At 35.7% G+C, this 15932-nt stretch overlaps 3 protein-coding genes across 3 annotated transcripts; 2 read left to right on the forward strand and 1 right to left on the reverse strand.

Annotated features, from left to right (window-relative positions):
* Positions 1 to 552: 552 nt before the first annotated feature.
* Positions 553 to 3815, reverse strand: LOC110856483. Its single transcript, XM_022104963.2, has 6 exons — positions 3722 to 3815; positions 3107 to 3247; positions 3009 to 3043; positions 2476 to 2709; positions 1446 to 1615; positions 553 to 801 (listed from the first exon to the last, which is right to left on the reverse strand). The coding sequence occupies exons 1-6, from the start codon at positions 3783 to 3785 to the stop codon at positions 666 to 668; spliced, it is 780 nt and encodes a 259-aa protein (XP_021960655.1). The 5' UTR covers positions 3786 to 3815; the 3' UTR covers positions 553 to 665.
* A 1906-nt stretch (positions 3816 to 5721) lies between these two features.
* On the forward strand, positions 5722 to 9519 carry LOC110856484. Its single transcript, XM_022104964.2, has 6 exons — positions 5722 to 5858; positions 6527 to 6670; positions 6740 to 6774; positions 7044 to 7280; positions 8457 to 8626; positions 9274 to 9519. The coding sequence occupies exons 1-6, from the start codon at positions 5759 to 5761 to the stop codon at positions 9407 to 9409; spliced, it is 822 nt and encodes a 273-aa protein (XP_021960656.2). The 5' UTR covers positions 5722 to 5758; the 3' UTR covers positions 9410 to 9519.
* A 1871-nt stretch (positions 9520 to 11390) lies between these two features.
* LOC110856574 lies at positions 11391 to 15132 on the forward strand. Its single transcript, XM_022105057.2, has 5 exons — positions 11391 to 11599; positions 12189 to 12275; positions 12348 to 12480; positions 12838 to 13203; positions 14465 to 15132. The coding sequence occupies exons 1-5, from the start codon at positions 11582 to 11584 to the stop codon at positions 15001 to 15003; spliced, it is 1143 nt and encodes a 380-aa protein (XP_021960749.1). The 5' UTR covers positions 11391 to 11581; the 3' UTR covers positions 15004 to 15132.
* Positions 15133 to 15932: the final 800 nt, after the last annotated feature.

A 15932-nucleotide genomic window follows, 5' to 3' on the forward strand; every position in this document is an offset into this window, starting at 1 on the left:
TGAATGAATCAATGAGTGAATAGTTCATTGAATGAATGAATAATTCAACATGTCAAAATAAATGAATGTGTTTTTTATTCATTCATTTTTTGATCATATGCTAAATACATGGGGCGAATGAATGCATGCATGAATGAAGAATGAAGGAATAATTCAAATTGAATTTCGAAGTGAACAGGTATGATTAATATTACGAATTCTTTACACATACACTGAATCATCCTCTTAAAACTTGGCTCACCTAAAAATCATGAATTTACATAATAATAATAATCATTAATAATAAATAATAAATCATTAATAATCATTAATAATAATAATCATTAATAATAATTAATAAACATTTAATAATAATCATTTAGTGATTATTTATGATTATGATTATTTTATTTGTAATAAATGTATTTATTACAAGTTTATAGAAATGCATGAGCACCAATTAAGAATTTTAACATGTCAGAGACAGGCGACCTTTGCCCCCATCGTTTATTCAGAATTTTATGAACGTTTCCTTTTGGAATATGAAAATGATTTGAAATACCAGCGCATCAGTGAATCTACTCAACTTCTTTATTTTTTCTCACATTTCTGCGAACTTTTCTCAATTAAGGAAATTTCCCACCCACATTGAAAACAATGTCTTTAGCATTTTTCCAGTACATTAGCTACAACCAATAAACGACCCGTTTCGGCCTAAAAGTCGTCAATTGTTTCTCCTTTTTCCACAAAGTTAGCCCATCCTGGAGGAAATATTTATCAAAGATCTCTCCCGCCCGGCCGGACTCTTGAACTTGCTGAAGTCTAATAAGAAGGTCGCATTGTTATAAATGGTAGACTAAATCATGCGACACCATACAATCCAGGGTTGCGCATGAGTTATAAAAAATCCATGTTACATGTTTTTTCTATGTTTTTGTGCTTTTTGTGTACAACGCCAGCTTTTCATTTAACATATTCCTTGTAAAAAGTAGTAAAAACACGAAAATACATGAACCTCCCTACCAGGGTAAGGAGAACCCAGGGGTTTGCTATTGAAAACCCATACCCATGGGTTTTACCTGGGTTTTGCAGGTAGTCGGGGTAGTCCGGGATTTGGGGTTAAACCTACTCAGCAACTCATGTATTCAGTTGTGAAAACAATTATCTTTAAAAACTTTACTTTACTTTAAAATTTTTAATTTTAAATTATGGATCTTGATTTTCAGTATTTCGCAACAAAGCTGCTTTTTAATTAGATTTTAATGATTAATTAAATTGTTGAATTGTTATTATGTAATGCCGGGTTATCATATTTTATTAAAATCGAAAACCTTGAAAACCCCGACTACCCAGACTATCCGTGCGTATTGCTCATATTTGCTACCCCAAAACCCCAACATCCGGGGGTTGAATACCCTGCCCCCTACTCAAAAAAACTTTGTTGGATGTGATTACTAATATCTCACCTATCACCCAAATCATGAGTGTGCCATTTATCAAAAGACTTGGGAAATGCGATCCCTAAATCAGTCTTGTTTTCATAGTTTCCCACGAATATGGACTTAAAACGGAGGGCCGCCCGAACGTGTGGCGATAAGGTGGGTTCATTGAAAATGGCAAGTCCAAGATCAGTTTTCTGAAATGCAAAAATTTCAGTTATTTTCACCAACACGTTTTTCACACACAAAAATATTCATGTTACTTGCAAATGACGTGTATGTAGGGTCGGTATGGACACTTTTGAGAAAAATACGGATGTATATGGAACTATATCTTTGTATTGTAAAATTAATTATTCTAAATGCTCAATGAATAATTCATTATGAATTAAGTTATTAAAAAAATAATTAATAATTGAATCAATAATTCAATTAACTATACATATCAATCAACAATACAAATCAATACATATCAATAATTCAATCAACTATACATTGTGTAACAATTTTTACTACTAGAATAGGTAAAATTCTACAAAAAGGTAATAAAAAGTATTTGAAAAGAAATCAAAAAAAACATCTGTCCACGCTAACACGAGGTTAGGGTGGACACTTCAACCTTTTAATATGGGTAACCAACTGTCCACACTTCAAACCCTTGTTCGCAAATCTCAAAATAAATTAGCATATTTCCCTTCATTTTAATTGTTTTGCAAGAAACATTTGTTTGCCATCAAAGCAAGGTTGAATCACAGGGTGAACTTGTACCCACACTACCCCGGGGTAGCACTCCCAAGCCTATCGACCTACGGTTTCTGCCAAGTTTACAAAGCTGCTAGGTGAAATTGATCTGGGACGAAAAATTCGGGTTCCGCAAACAATGAGAGACATCATTCTATAGATGATTGTTGAACAAGTCCTAAAACGATCTACCTAGATAATTTCGTAAACGTTGAACGTTTATTTGCGCTTAGACGGGGAGTCAGTTCGTCATTTAAAATTTTCCAAACTGACTTGCAGTGAGGGAATTTGATGATAAAATGAAATTAAATCATACGTTTCCCGCGAGGTGATCCATGATCGAGTTGTTCGTCCAAGTTCCGGATTTAAACTGTCCAACCGAAGTGACCTCCGTGATTGTGCAATTGTCCAGAAACTTTCCGTCCTCGTCCGCACTGCGCAAGAGGTCGACCAAGATCCCGGAATAGCAGGGACTGTGGCGGCAGGACCACTTGGCCACCGTCTTCTTGGACGAGAGGCACGACGCGTTCGAAATTACCCAGGGATGGTCCTGTCGTGTGCGGACATATTTACATAAATTTACATCAATGGGGAAATACGGGACATTTCAGGACAAGATTGCCAAACATTAAAGGGAGATAAGGTTTCGAAATTTCTGTTTTTCTGGTTGGTCGAAACCTCGTCCCTAAATTCTCACTTCCGCGGCGAGTGTATCTATGTAGTCCGGTTTGTACTTCGGATTAGGTACATATCTTAAAAACCGAATGGTGATACACTTGTTTCAAGAGGCATTTTTGACTAAATTTGTCAGATGTCAAGGTAGATTAATATTGACAGATACGTACTTACTTCAATCGTTGAAATCCTTTTTATTTGCACGATATCTGCAAACCATAAAGTCAACATCATTTAATTTATTAACCTTTCCAAAACGCATCCACACCCACCTCGACAACGGAGCTGCCCTCGAAATACTATCGGAGCCGTGTTGGGCGGACATTGGCAGACCCCTTCCCAACAAAACATTCCCCGCTTTTGACATCTTGATGTTGAATTACAAGCGGCCAAATAGTCGGCATCGGATCCCACTGGCGAGAACATGAAATAATTCAAGATATATTATTTAAATCATAAGACGCGGATGGTTTTTTCTAAACAATTTATGCATCACTGTTGTATCATTTTTTTGTATTTTCTGCAGCGCCATTCACAGCACTAAAGTGTGTTCCCAAGTACACGAAATGTTTTTAACAACACGTCGTTAATGCTTCATCGACTTGTACAAGTTATTCTGAAACATTTAGTTGCATAAATACTTAATGTAATACATAAATGTCAAATTTTCGCCAAATGGTACTCTAAAAACTTTGAACTAAGAATGCCTGAAAATGGGCGAAATTTGTTTTTCGCCAAAATAGATTTTGTGTTGACGAATTTTTTTGCGCAAAGGGTTTTCGCCAAACTGTCCGAATTCCAAATACTTAAGACACCAAAATTCTTTGCCAAAATAAGCTAAACGTCCACCAACCGGCTAGTACGTCACTGGAAATTGAATCAAATACCTGTGGAGGACACGGCTAGGACAGCCGTTATGCTGGCAATTAATACACCAGCGATTTTCAACATTATGCGGAAGACGGGTGCACTTTTGAGACCTTTCTGCAGTCTACTGACTTGCACATTTTATCTTCCATAATTCCATATCAGTCAGGTTCATGTCTAGCTAACAAATAAAATAGTTCTGAGATTGAAATGAGAGATATTTCCGTTCCAAAATCTATTATCAGTTACTGTTCTTTCGAAGTTGCGTGCTCCACGAAAATAATATATACACAGACTTTCTCATTTTCATTTCCTGTCACGATATAATTTGCAATTGTTGGCCGTACGAAGTGAAATATAATACCATTTCATAGCTAAATAGTTATTTAAACCTATGCATAGGTTTAAATAACGTAAATAAGTAACTTACTTAAGTAACTTAAGTAACTCTGGGAATTAGCAGCAGTCAAAAAGGGTTCCGTTGTTGTACCCTCTTAGACAGTAAATTACCCTGATAACTTCATAGCTACTCGCTGTTATCAGGGTAAATTTCCCTGATAACAGCGAGTCAAAAGTGTCAAAAGTCTTGTCAAAAGTCGAACGGATTGAAGTATACATGGGAAAAGTGTATTTTTCAAAACATTCAAAACTTATTTTTAAATTTAAATTTTTTAATTCAGAACTTGGAGAGATTCATGTGAATGAACCCGTTGAATGGAAATGTTGCTGTCTGACCCTGGAGGCGAGGGATAAATGAGTGGATAATGAGTAGGAGATGAGAATCACCAGTCGTGATGATGAGCACAAGTTACCACAATTAAAGAGTCACTTTTACTTCAGTTAAAAATATATTGATTTGCAAAATGGGGCGAAATTGAGACTTGTGGACTTGAGTGAAAAAGTGACATGGTCAAGGTACATGCCAAAAGAGAATGACGATGAGAAGGGATGAATGATCTCCTTTTTTAGAAAACTGCTCAAGGTAATGGAAAAGTACAAAAAGGACGAATATTGTAGAAATGGACTTGAGCAGAGTGTGTAATTTGGACTTGGAAAAAGAATTGAACTTAAACTACTGAGCAAGATAGACAAATTAAATTGAGCATATTGGCTGGCAAAGTTGAGAAAATGGTTAACTTTAGTGAAAATCTGAATTACTTACAAAAAATAAGAATATGGTCATAATCATAAAATTACATAAAACACTGAACTCAAACAGGACTTCTCATTTGCCCAGCCTGCACACAGATTTATGTATTTATGAGAAATGTGAGAGATCCTATTTTGGTCACACCTTAGTTGCTTATTGGATAGCTGTTCGTTAGATGTGTCATACATACATATACAAAGTTCATATTGGAAGGAATTTATAGTATGCACTAAGAAACTAAATTATGTACATGGCGAAGTATGCATATGTATTGCACATGTCAGTTTATACAAGTATACATATGTGAAGGATTTTTCCACCAAAAACTTTGGAATTGAACGCCATGCCATCAATCCATTTATGCACTCATAAAATTATTTCGTACAGTGAAAACACCAGTTATATAAATTCTATAATCTGATGTGTAATTTGTGTAATGCAGATGCGATGATAAGTGAAATAAATTCTATTACATATGTCCTTATCGGCAATCACATTTCAACGCTGAAACTTATCTGAAGGTATAATTTCAAAATCAAAATTATTCCAGAATAAAAGCACAGTGTTTGCGTTGCGTTCCTATTTGCGTGTCTCTTTAGTCACGATTTAAAATTGAGTAGTATATTTCACTTCGTATTTCCAACAATTGTTAATTATTTCATGACAGAAACTAAATATGAATCGGTTTTATTTCCAAATCTCGTGTCGATTTTGGACGGATATGCATTATTTCCAACAATCACGCAACTTATTTAGAAAGGAAAATGATTCCGAATAAATTATAATGCGAGTGAAATATCGCTCGGTTCAATCTCGAACGTATTTAATTTGTCAGCTTACAATTAGTATGAACGCCACTGATACTACCTTATGAAAGGGAAAATATGCAAGTCAGTAGGCTTCTGGCATGGCGAGAAGTTACAGAAGTGTACGTATACCATTTTTCTTTACAATGTTGAAAATTTCTGGTGTATTAATCGTCAGCATAATGGCAGTTCAAGTCGCAGGTAACTAAATTTCCAATGAATAATTGGCCTATATCGACTAGAGAAGTTCACCGCAATTCTTTATTTAGGTGGTGGGCAGGTTTATGGTTGAATTTAGTATTTTTGAAATTTTATTTTCGTTTGTTAAACGTTTCCGACTAGTTTAATTGCGAAATGAGTCGTTATATACTAGAAACATATGCATATGCATTTAGTACATATTCATACATTTACTTGAAATTTATGGGACTACTCAACCAACAGGTAGAAATAGCCAGACCAGATTGTATTAAAGGCTAATTTTGATTCTTTTGCTCTTTTATGTCAAAAATACATACAACATCGTTGGCGAAGAACCAAATTGGTAAAATTGAAAATCGTGTGTGTATTTATGTCGAAACGTGCCAAATAACGTATCGGACTTTAAAGTATGGAATAAATCTATTATTTCTGTTTAAAAAAAGTCCCCGAGGTTAAAAATCATTTATCACTTCACATTACCGGGTAGGGGAAGTTCACCTGATTTTCACTTGTCACAATTTTGCAGAATTAATTATATACATGTTGTTGCAAAAAAAATGCAAAAAAATATAAAACACTTTGTTAAAACTACAGCCGTGTTTGAGCAACATTGCAACAGGTGGTTTGCAAACTTGCAAATTTATATTTATACATTTTGGATTTTCCAGGCGGACACCCTGCCGGCTACGGGGCCCCGTGTAATTCCACAATGTTCAGATGTCCACTCGATTACACGTCTTGTTTGCAAGGAGTCTGCCAATGTCCACCCAACACGGCTCCGGTGATGCTTCAATGGAAAACTTATTGTGGAGGTTGGTGCAGATTCCTGCCAAAAACTTGCTAGAGGGGTTAATAAATCATCATGAATTTATGACTTGCAGATATCGTGCAAATAAAACGGATTTCTACCATTGAAGTACGTACGTTTCTGTCAATATAAATCGACCTTGTATATCAATGCCTCTTAAGAAAAAAGTTTAACACCATCCAAAACATGCGGTTATACAAACTTAAGTACAAACGGGACTATAGACAGTCCCTGCAGAAGTGTGAGGATTTGGGGATTAGGTTTCCATCAGAAATTTCGAAACTTTCACTCCCTTTAATGTTTAGCAAGCCTCACACTACAATGTCCCATATTTCCTCACTTGTGTAAATTGATGTAAATATGTCCTTACATGACAGGACCATCCCTGGGTAATTTCGAACGCGTCGTGCCTCTCCTCAAAGAAGGAAGCGGTGGCCAAGTCGTCCTGCCGCCACAGTCCCTGCTACTCCGGGATCTTGGTCGACCTCTTGCGCAGTGCAGACGAGGACGGAAAGTTTCTGGACAATTGCACAATCACGAAGGTCAGTTCGGTTGGACGGTTCAAATCCGGAACTTGGACAAATAACTCGATAATGGATCACCTGGCTGGAAATGTATGATTGAAATTAAATTAAACCACACTCAAAATAAAAATTTGTCGAATCAACATTGCCGGTGTCAATATATGACTTAACCGCCTTGGTTACAATGTTGAATCCGAGTTACGATGATTTTGATACCGGCAGTTATAATGTTATTACCGGACGGAAAAAATTCATACTACTCGGAATCACAATTGTAACCAAGGCGGTTAAGTCATATATTGACACCGTTTTGTTTTGAGTGCATCAAATTCAACCACCCACTGCAAAGTAGCCAGTTTGCCAAACTTGGCTCATTTTTACCAGCGAATTAAGGGTTAACTGTAAACCTGACGTGACCTTATGTATGCAATAGTTTGCAAAATTAATGAGTTCAACCCCTTTAACAAAATTTAGGTTAAGAAATCGTTCGTTGAAATGACAAAAGTTGGAATGACTTTTCAATCCCGCCTCGAAATTCACAGATATTGACCAGCACAGATTAAATTCACAAATACCTATTCAAAGAATATTTTTTACCTCGAATTTTTGCAAACTTAAGAAAGTGCGCTAGTACATATTTAGCATATAAATTTGTACGAATTCTTCCCTTATCATGTTGACGTGAGTGCCACTAATGTGAATATTTGATATGTGCAAAAATTATTGAAAATTCTATATACCTCAATGTGCCCAGCTTCAAAGACCCTTGTTTCTGAATTGTATTTATTTTATTAAAGTTTTTATGCTGTTACTCTTTTCAGAAGACTGATCTGGGACTCGCCATTTTGAACGAGTCTCACAATGGAGGTCTCCCAACGTATGCTTACAGATTTGGAGCAAACTGGCGTCAATCGATCACAAATATAATTAGTATGAAATTTGCAAATGGAACTATCTCCCAATGCGCATGTTTGGCGGAGATATTTACATCCAAAGAGGGAAAAATGAGCAGCGAATTTGGAAAATACAAAATTTGCCAGCCTTGGGGTGCGTTCTCTCCTCCTTTTATGCAAATATCTTCGCCAAAAATGCGCATTGGCAGATAGTTCAATTTCCAAATTGCAAACTAATTATATTTGTGATCAATTGACGCTAGTTCGGTCCAAATCTGTAAGCATACGTTGGGACACCTCCATTATCAGTCATACAGATTTGTGTATGAAAAACGTGTTTATGAAAATAACTAAAATATTTTTTGCATTTCAGAAAACTGATCTTGGACTCGCCATTTTCAATCAACCCACCTTATCAGCCGAAGTTAAGGCGGCCGTCCATTTCGAGTCCGTCGTGGTGGGAGACTATCGGTACAATATTTCCTTGGGGATCGCCTTCCCCAAGTCGTTCGATAAAAAGCGCGCTGACGAATTAGACAGCAGGTGAGAGATTCCTGATTACATCCCAGGGTTCATGCGTTTTTATGTATGTCTTCCGTACAGACCTGTTCACGTTCATTTAATTACGACGAAATGAAGAATGAATGAGTGAATAATTTATTAAATGAGTGAATAATGAATGACTAAATCAACATTTCAAAATGAATGAGAGGGTTTTTTATTTTTTCATTCATTCATTTTTTGCCCTATGTGAAATACTTAGGGTAAATGAATGAATTATTAATTGAGTGAATGAACAATTCAAATTGATTTTCAAAGTGAATGAATTTTGGATGAAGGAAAAACATTTGAACAGGTATGTTTCCGGGTTCATTAAGAGCTCGTATCGTTAGCAACAAATTAAGGGGGCAAGCTCGCAAAAAATCTTACCTGCAAATTGACGCATCGTCGGCGGGAGTATTTACTTTGGCAAATATTTGTTGCGCTGCGCACATGCAAGTTCGGAATGAATAATCCCATTGTATTTTGCAAGTGAAATGCATAACGTGTAATCACGGCTTTGTAAAATGCAGATAGAAAACATTACATGGATTTTTACGCATGCGTAACCCTGAATTGTACATATCTATAAACATTTATGGCAGGATTTAGCCTACCATGTAAATATTTATAAAAATTTGATCTATTAGAATCACAGGGATGACACGTATCGGCCGAGCGGGAGAGATCTTTGATAAATATTTCCTCAAGGATGGGCCCACTCTCTGGAAGAAGGAGAAACAGTTGACTTCTTTTAAACCGAGACGGGTCGTTATGTGGGAGTAGTTTTACCCGGGTGGGGAAAAATTGTTACAGGAATTACAGGAACTTTTCCTTAATAAATAATATGTACGTGCAAGAATTCGAGAAAGAATAAAGAAATTTGGTGGACTTGATGATGTGCTGGCTTTTGAAATCATTTTTCTACAACAAATATGTAGAATCTATCTTTCCACTATTTTTTTAAATTATTAAGTACGCATACTTAATAAGATACATGTATCTTCAGCTACTTTATGCGAAGATTAAGTCTGTCTGTCTGTCTGACTTTACTTTGTGCATCCCCCATGCCCCATTTAGCGAGCACTATTGCGGGAGATACTTTTATGCTTGGAATTGACTTATTTAGTACATGTTCCAATTTCGAAATGTGTAATTTTTAAAGGTTTCACTATTCAATATTTTTAGTACACGCTTAAAAATTATTACCCTAAAAGAAGTAAAATATAACTTAAAATAAAGGTGAAAGTGAGTTTACCCGATTTGGGGTATATAGCCACCACTCACCAAAAAAGTAACGATAGTTACCCTTTAGATATCGAAAGGTAATCAAGAATATTTCTAACTGCCTATCTAAACTCAGTGTGCAATTCGCTGACAACGCCCCTTGGAAACTATCCGCTGGATTGATCTCCTATGGATCTTCATCAAAAGACTTGGGAACTGCGATCCCTAAGGCAATATTGTTTCTAAAGTTTCCCACGAATATAGATTCGAAATGGACGGCCGCACTGACGTGTTGCGATAAGGTGAATTGATTGAAAATGGAAAGTCCAAGAGCAGTTTTCTGAAAAGAGTAAGCGCAGTAAAAGTACAAAAGTATTCAAAATCTTTAATAAAATACATACAAATGTACTTTGCAAAAACAAGGGTCGTTGAGGCTGGGTAAATTGAGGTATACAATTTTCGCACATATCAAAATATTCATGTTAGGGGTCCTCACGTCAACATCATATACGTGTAGGAATATGCGTTATTTTTGCTGGGAGAGATTGATTCTCAAGCAAAATATTCTATAAAACGCCGGTTCTAGCTCAATTATTTTATAACCATTTTAGTTTTGCAATTAAATTAAATCCTTGTCATTTTATGACGTTTTACAGATTTTGCTTAACAACCAAACCCTCCAATCATAAATAACGCGTATTCCCAAACTTTAAAATCTTTAAACAAATTTAGAGAATTTTTGAACTGACATGACCCTATTTCGAAATCCTCCAAGGATACAATCAAACGACCCTACATAAATACATATAAGTCGATACACACTTAGAAATGGTGTTACGATTATAACCATAAAGTAAAGTTATATCACTCTACCGCCGTGGTTATGAATTTGCCCACCTCTTTGTTATAAATTTATTAGCTCTGGTGACAATTTAATACCAAATCGGCGAAACATTATAATTAGTCGGTGACAATTGTAACTACTCGATAACAAATTTATAACCACGGTGGTGGAGTCACATACGTTTACTTGTTGGTTATAATTATAAACCAATTTCTAAGAGTGTACCCAAATTAACGTCACCATAATTGACAGATGCGTTAAATTTCCCAAATAATCTGGACTTTTAGCTGTCATTGTCCACCCACATACGGCCACCCATTCCAATTCCTTCGAATGACACACAATCTTATATCAATTATATCAATTATATCAATTATATCAATAAAAATCCTATCAACTTCGAACCATATTCCTATGACGTTTAAGCCAGGAAACTAAATACATACATACAACCTATGTACTAAATGAATACATTCTACGTTAGGTATGTACATACATGCTACAAGAACAATTTTCCGTATACGTATACAAGCATGTATCTATGTATGTAGTCTGTGCGATTTGCGAAATACATACATCTGTGCATAGTACTTAATCCACAAAACCAACCATCTTTCGTTTACCATGACTGCATGATTAATTCTCGAGTTCTGCGAACATTGGAGGTCTGCCAGTTCTCTCCAAGATGAGATCATGGTTAAACCAGTTTTTCTCTTTTCTGTTTGATGGTATTCATTTACTCACATCATTTCCCTCGAGCTGGAGAACTATCAAGTCAAGAAATAAGTAGTTTTTATTTATTACTGAATGTGTCACACTTCCTTCTCCTCAGTCGTGTCACTTCTTCCAATCATAAATAAATACACGTCGCTATCTCGGCTAAGAGAATGAAGGCGTCAATTCAGGTATTTCTTAAATTTGGAAAGATAAATATTTGAATTTTTGTATGTACACAAAGGCAAAAAAGGGGCGAGGTGAAACCGTGCCGGGGTTCACAAGGCTGTACCGGTAATTTTTGTGTGTATGTGGCAACAATTGGGTAAATTGTTACGTGACGGCAGGGTTCGGAAAAACCCAACCCCGAGGGTTTCTCCGGGGTTTTTGGGGTTTTTGTGGGTTTATGTAAATTTTAGGGCAGGCTGAACCAAAATTCCTAAAATTATATGTTAGAGAAAAACTAATTTCGCATGCAATTGTAAGCGTTGTCTTTGACTTGAACTATTAAATTGAAAATTAGTGTTTAACATGTAAATCTGGAAATTCGCAATGATATTTGGAAACTCAAGTCGCACATGAAAATTCTCAAAATTTCATTACTAATCCGAAACTTTAATTAGCATTGATCTAAGTTATAGTTTAAAAGATTTTGTTTTAATCTATCTCAAAATCTTACAAAAACCCCGGAAAAACCCACAAAAACCCACATTTTTCTTCGTCAACGCAAATTTAAAAGTATATTTATTTATAATGACTTATTCTTTCTCTGATTTTTAGATTCTGGTCATCATATCGCTATTAAATTTGCAAATTGGACCCACCAACGGACTCGCAGTTCCGCCACACTTGGCACAATATACCAAAGTAAATATCTCCAAATTTAAGTATTTTTACACCCTTTAAGTCAAAGAGGTGTATCTCTAAGTCGTTCCACAGACTGGGCTAGAATTACATAGTCGCTTCGGTGCAAACGGACTGCTAAAAGGTCAGAAAATTGGGTCCGATGTAGTCCAAATCGTTAACGGATATGGGAATTTTGCCGTACAACTTGTGAATCACCTTCCAGGAGGTACATATATATATGTGCATCTATGACTGTCCAAATAAAATAACTTGATATATTTATGTATAGATAGATTGATAAAGTTGGACTTTGTAATCTTAACCATTAATTGATTATGATTTATCTAGTTGTAGAGTTCACTCTACACCAGATTTGTCACCAGGCTGTTTTGAGTGTATAGGGGCCGTCCATAAATTATGTAACGCAAAAATCGAAATTTTCTAGACCCCCCCTCCCCCCTTTAAGATGTGTAACATAGGCACGATATCATTGGAGCACTAGACCCCCCCTCCTCCCCCCTCTTGCGTTACGTAATTTATGGACGGCCCCATACGAGTCAAAATTCATCTAATACATTTACAGGCTCGACAATCGCCCAACCGGAGAACATCGCGTCTAAACTTTCCAACGAAATCGCATCCCCAGAAATACTATCGAACTTTCAGAATTATGTCGGTATGGGGATCCTCGTGATAAACGCGGCTTATCAGAAGTATCAAATGGACAAATTGGTTGGCACCATGGAGGATATAGCTTCTACGTTACGCACCCTGAAACAGGACACCACCAGGATAGAGTCAATTATCAAAAAGATTAAAGCCTCGTCGGCCGAGGTTTCTGGAAAATTGGGATCCTTCTCAATTTCTACGTCCAGAGGGGAGATAGATTTTCTGCTGAAATTCTTGGAGGGCACGCTTCCCCTCGTGAAAGATGCGAAAGACAGGATAGGTAATTTTTATATTTCGCGGTACTCGTCACCATACATGTTCAAAAATTATTTATTCATTCAAAGTTCATTCATTGAAAACCTTGAACAAAATATTCATACTTTATTCACTCATTCATCCTTTGTAAAAAAGAATATTCATTAATTATTCAACATTTATTCAATATTCACCATTCCTTCATTATTCATGTTATTCAAAATTCACAGTATTAGATAAATTTCTCAACTTTTCCTACATATGTTATAAGCATTAATTTAAAAATGAATGATGAAAAAAATATTCATTCATTATTTATTCACACGAATTGAATAGGTATTCACTCAATATTCATTTATTCAAAAATCAGAATAAAATATTCATTAAATATTCATTCAAAATTTTGAATATTGAATGAACAATTTATTGATTCATCATTAAATGAATGAATATGAACATGTATGCTCGTCACCAATATTTACTGGTGAATGGTAATAATTTGTGGTAAAGAATTTCGGAAAAAATAATTACCATATTTCTGCACCTTACCTTTTACCCATAAAAAAACTATAATTTGATCCCTTCTCAACTCCGACACATAATTTTACTTTTATCTACTTAAGGTGGTATAGTATGCGGGTTTTGAGTTGGGGCTGTTGTATCTCAACTTTTCCTTCGTCCAACGGCGATTTTGAAACCTGTTCATCTCCGCAAGTTTTTTAAAATATGACAATTTTATTGCACCTAAAAATCGATAAATTTTAGGTTTACAAAGTTAGGATAGTGTCATTTTGATTTTTTTCTTCTATGAGGAAATAAATAGGTACATATAAAATAGATGAAAAATAATCAGTAAAACTTGAATACTTCCTCATAGAAGAATAAAATCAAAATCACAGCACCCTAAGTAACTTGTTTAAAATCTCATATTTAAAAAAAACTCAAAGAGATGAGCAGGCTTCAAAATCGCCAGTTGAATACGTCGAAGAAGGGAAAGTTGAGACACAACAATTCCAACTCAAAACCCGCATACTATGTAAATACTAGCTTATAAGCCCGTCTACCGCCGGGCGAGCGTTTAACCACAATTATTCTCATTCTGAAAGTCTTAGACGTCGATGCAAGTGAAATGAATTTATAACACTCGGAAAATTAAAAACTTTTAAAAAATCCCCAAACATATTTTCATTTCCGTTTCAGAAAATAACGTTCACTTCCGTTGCCAACAGACATTTCTAACTTATAATATACATAGATGCCACCTTAAATATATATTTTATCCACAGCCTACCTACTTCACACCTTGGAAAGGGACATCTTACTCTCAACCCAGTTAAAGGATCAGTTCCGTGACAACTTTGTAAATCAAGGGCTTGCCGCTATTGCCTCGTTTCTCACGGCTTGGACAAAACCTATCCTGGCACCCTTCGAAATCCCGAATGGCATTGTTGCCTCGTATTTTTCAATCCGTTACAAACTCAAGGAGTGGGAAGTGTCTGGTCACATTGCGAAATTAAATTCCTTAATCGACACCTTGTTGGAGTATGAGAGCAATTTGAGCGAAATGGAGACTCACATGGAGTCCGTCATGTTGCAGCTGGGATACGCCAGACAAGTTAAGAGTGACGAATTCAGAAATAATATGGTTGCTTTTGCCCTTGTTGGTGTACTTGTCATAATTATTTTCGCCGATAAGTCCCACTCTAGGTCAAATTTTACAGCCATAATTTTGATCCTTATTGTGGTACTGATTGGGATCAAACTGGTGCAACCGTCGGTTCTAATTTATTTGCGGGGAAAAATTTATGACATCATTTTTATTTGATTTTGCCAAACTTTTTATTATGTAACAGTAAAGTCTGGGGTGTCATATCAATCATTTAGTGGTTGGTTTAATTCATTATGTAGGTTGTCCTCTTTAGCATTAAATAAAGGACGGTATCTGTTATGGTGATTGGTTTGGGTTAAGTTTTTAATTAATTTTCATTGATGTACGTTAAAAACTAAGGGTCCTTTTTTGGGTGGGTGCATAATTGTAGTGTCTTTAAACCAGAATTAAAAGTTACAATAGGGTACATGGTACAGAATACGAATGTACGCTATTTGAAATTAAGAAAACCGTCTTGTTAAGTGAAAGACTGACTTATCCACCATACATACAAATGGACATACACATGGATGCAATTGATTGACGACGTTATGTTGAATTTTAAAATTTTTCATTTGTATATTTAAGTAAAGTCAGTACTTAATACTATTTGGTGTGGTTATTGAAACATAAAAAATGCTACACGGTTTCCTGCAAATTTTCAAGTTAACCTTATATTTATGATGAAGTCCAGTAGCATATTGGCCGCTGATTTTGGGCCAAAGTTCACAATAATTCAAGACTTCCACATGGACTCATAATAGGGGAGGTCACGTATTCAAAATGCAAAAATGCAGTAACCAAAACCTGTTTTTTACCTACACTCGTATCTTCTTCAGCCCTACCCAAACAATCATGATTAATTTATAATTTAATTCATTAATTGTTATTAGTCATAATTAACTAGTCAAATATGATTTTTTCAAAGAACCCGATGCTTGTCTTGGCTGTTGTTGAGTTGCGAGGTAAAATGAATAGTATGGCCTGGCCCAAACACGCTAGTGCCTTATTTTTATGGCTCCATGGTAATTTTGCTTGTAAGGAGTTGCATGCGATATGAACTTATTTCCAAACCCCAGATTTCTTTGGTTCTCGTTTGGAGTTTT

Source organism: Folsomia candida, unplaced genomic scaffold, assembly GCF_002217175.1.
Source record: "Folsomia candida strain VU population unplaced genomic scaffold, ASM221717v1 Fcan01_Sc016, whole genome shotgun sequence".
NCBI lineage: Eukaryota > Metazoa > Arthropoda > Collembola > Entomobryomorpha > Isotomidae > Folsomia > Folsomia candida.

Excerpts from the sequence above, each read along its gene's own strand:
- LOC110856483 (XM_022104963.2), bottom strand. The coding sequence starts at position 3,785 with ATGTTGAAAATCGCTGGTGTATTAATTGCCAGCATAACGGCTGTCCTA. Across the intron at positions 1,616-2,475 it reads TGGATCACCTCGCGGGAAAC|AAAACTGATCTTGGACTTGC; the intron begins GTATGATTTAAT and ends TTTGCATTTCAG. Across the intron at positions 802-1,445 it reads ACTCATGATTTGGGTGATAG|ACTTCAGCAAGTTCAAGAGT; the intron begins GTGAGATATTAG and ends CCTTCTTATTAG.
- LOC110856484 (XM_022104964.2), top strand. The coding sequence starts at position 5,759 with ATGGCGAGAAGTTACAGAAGTGTACGTATACCATTTTTCTTTACAATG. Across the intron at positions 5,859-6,526 it reads AATGGCAGTTCAAGTCGCAG|GCGGACACCCTGCCGGCTAC; the intron begins GTAACTAAATTT and ends TGGATTTTCCAG. Across the intron at positions 6,775-7,043 it reads AACGGATTTCTACCATTGAA|GACCATCCCTGGGTAATTTC; the intron begins GTACGTACGTTT and ends CTTACATGACAG.
- LOC110856574 (XM_022105057.2), top strand. Across the intron at positions 12,276-12,347 it reads ACTTGGCACAATATACCAAA|ACTGGGCTAGAATTACATAG; the intron begins GTAAATATCTCC and ends GTCGTTCCACAG. Across the intron at positions 13,204-14,464 it reads AGATGCGAAAGACAGGATAG|CCTACCTACTTCACACCTTG; the intron begins GTAATTTTTATA and ends TTTTATCCACAG.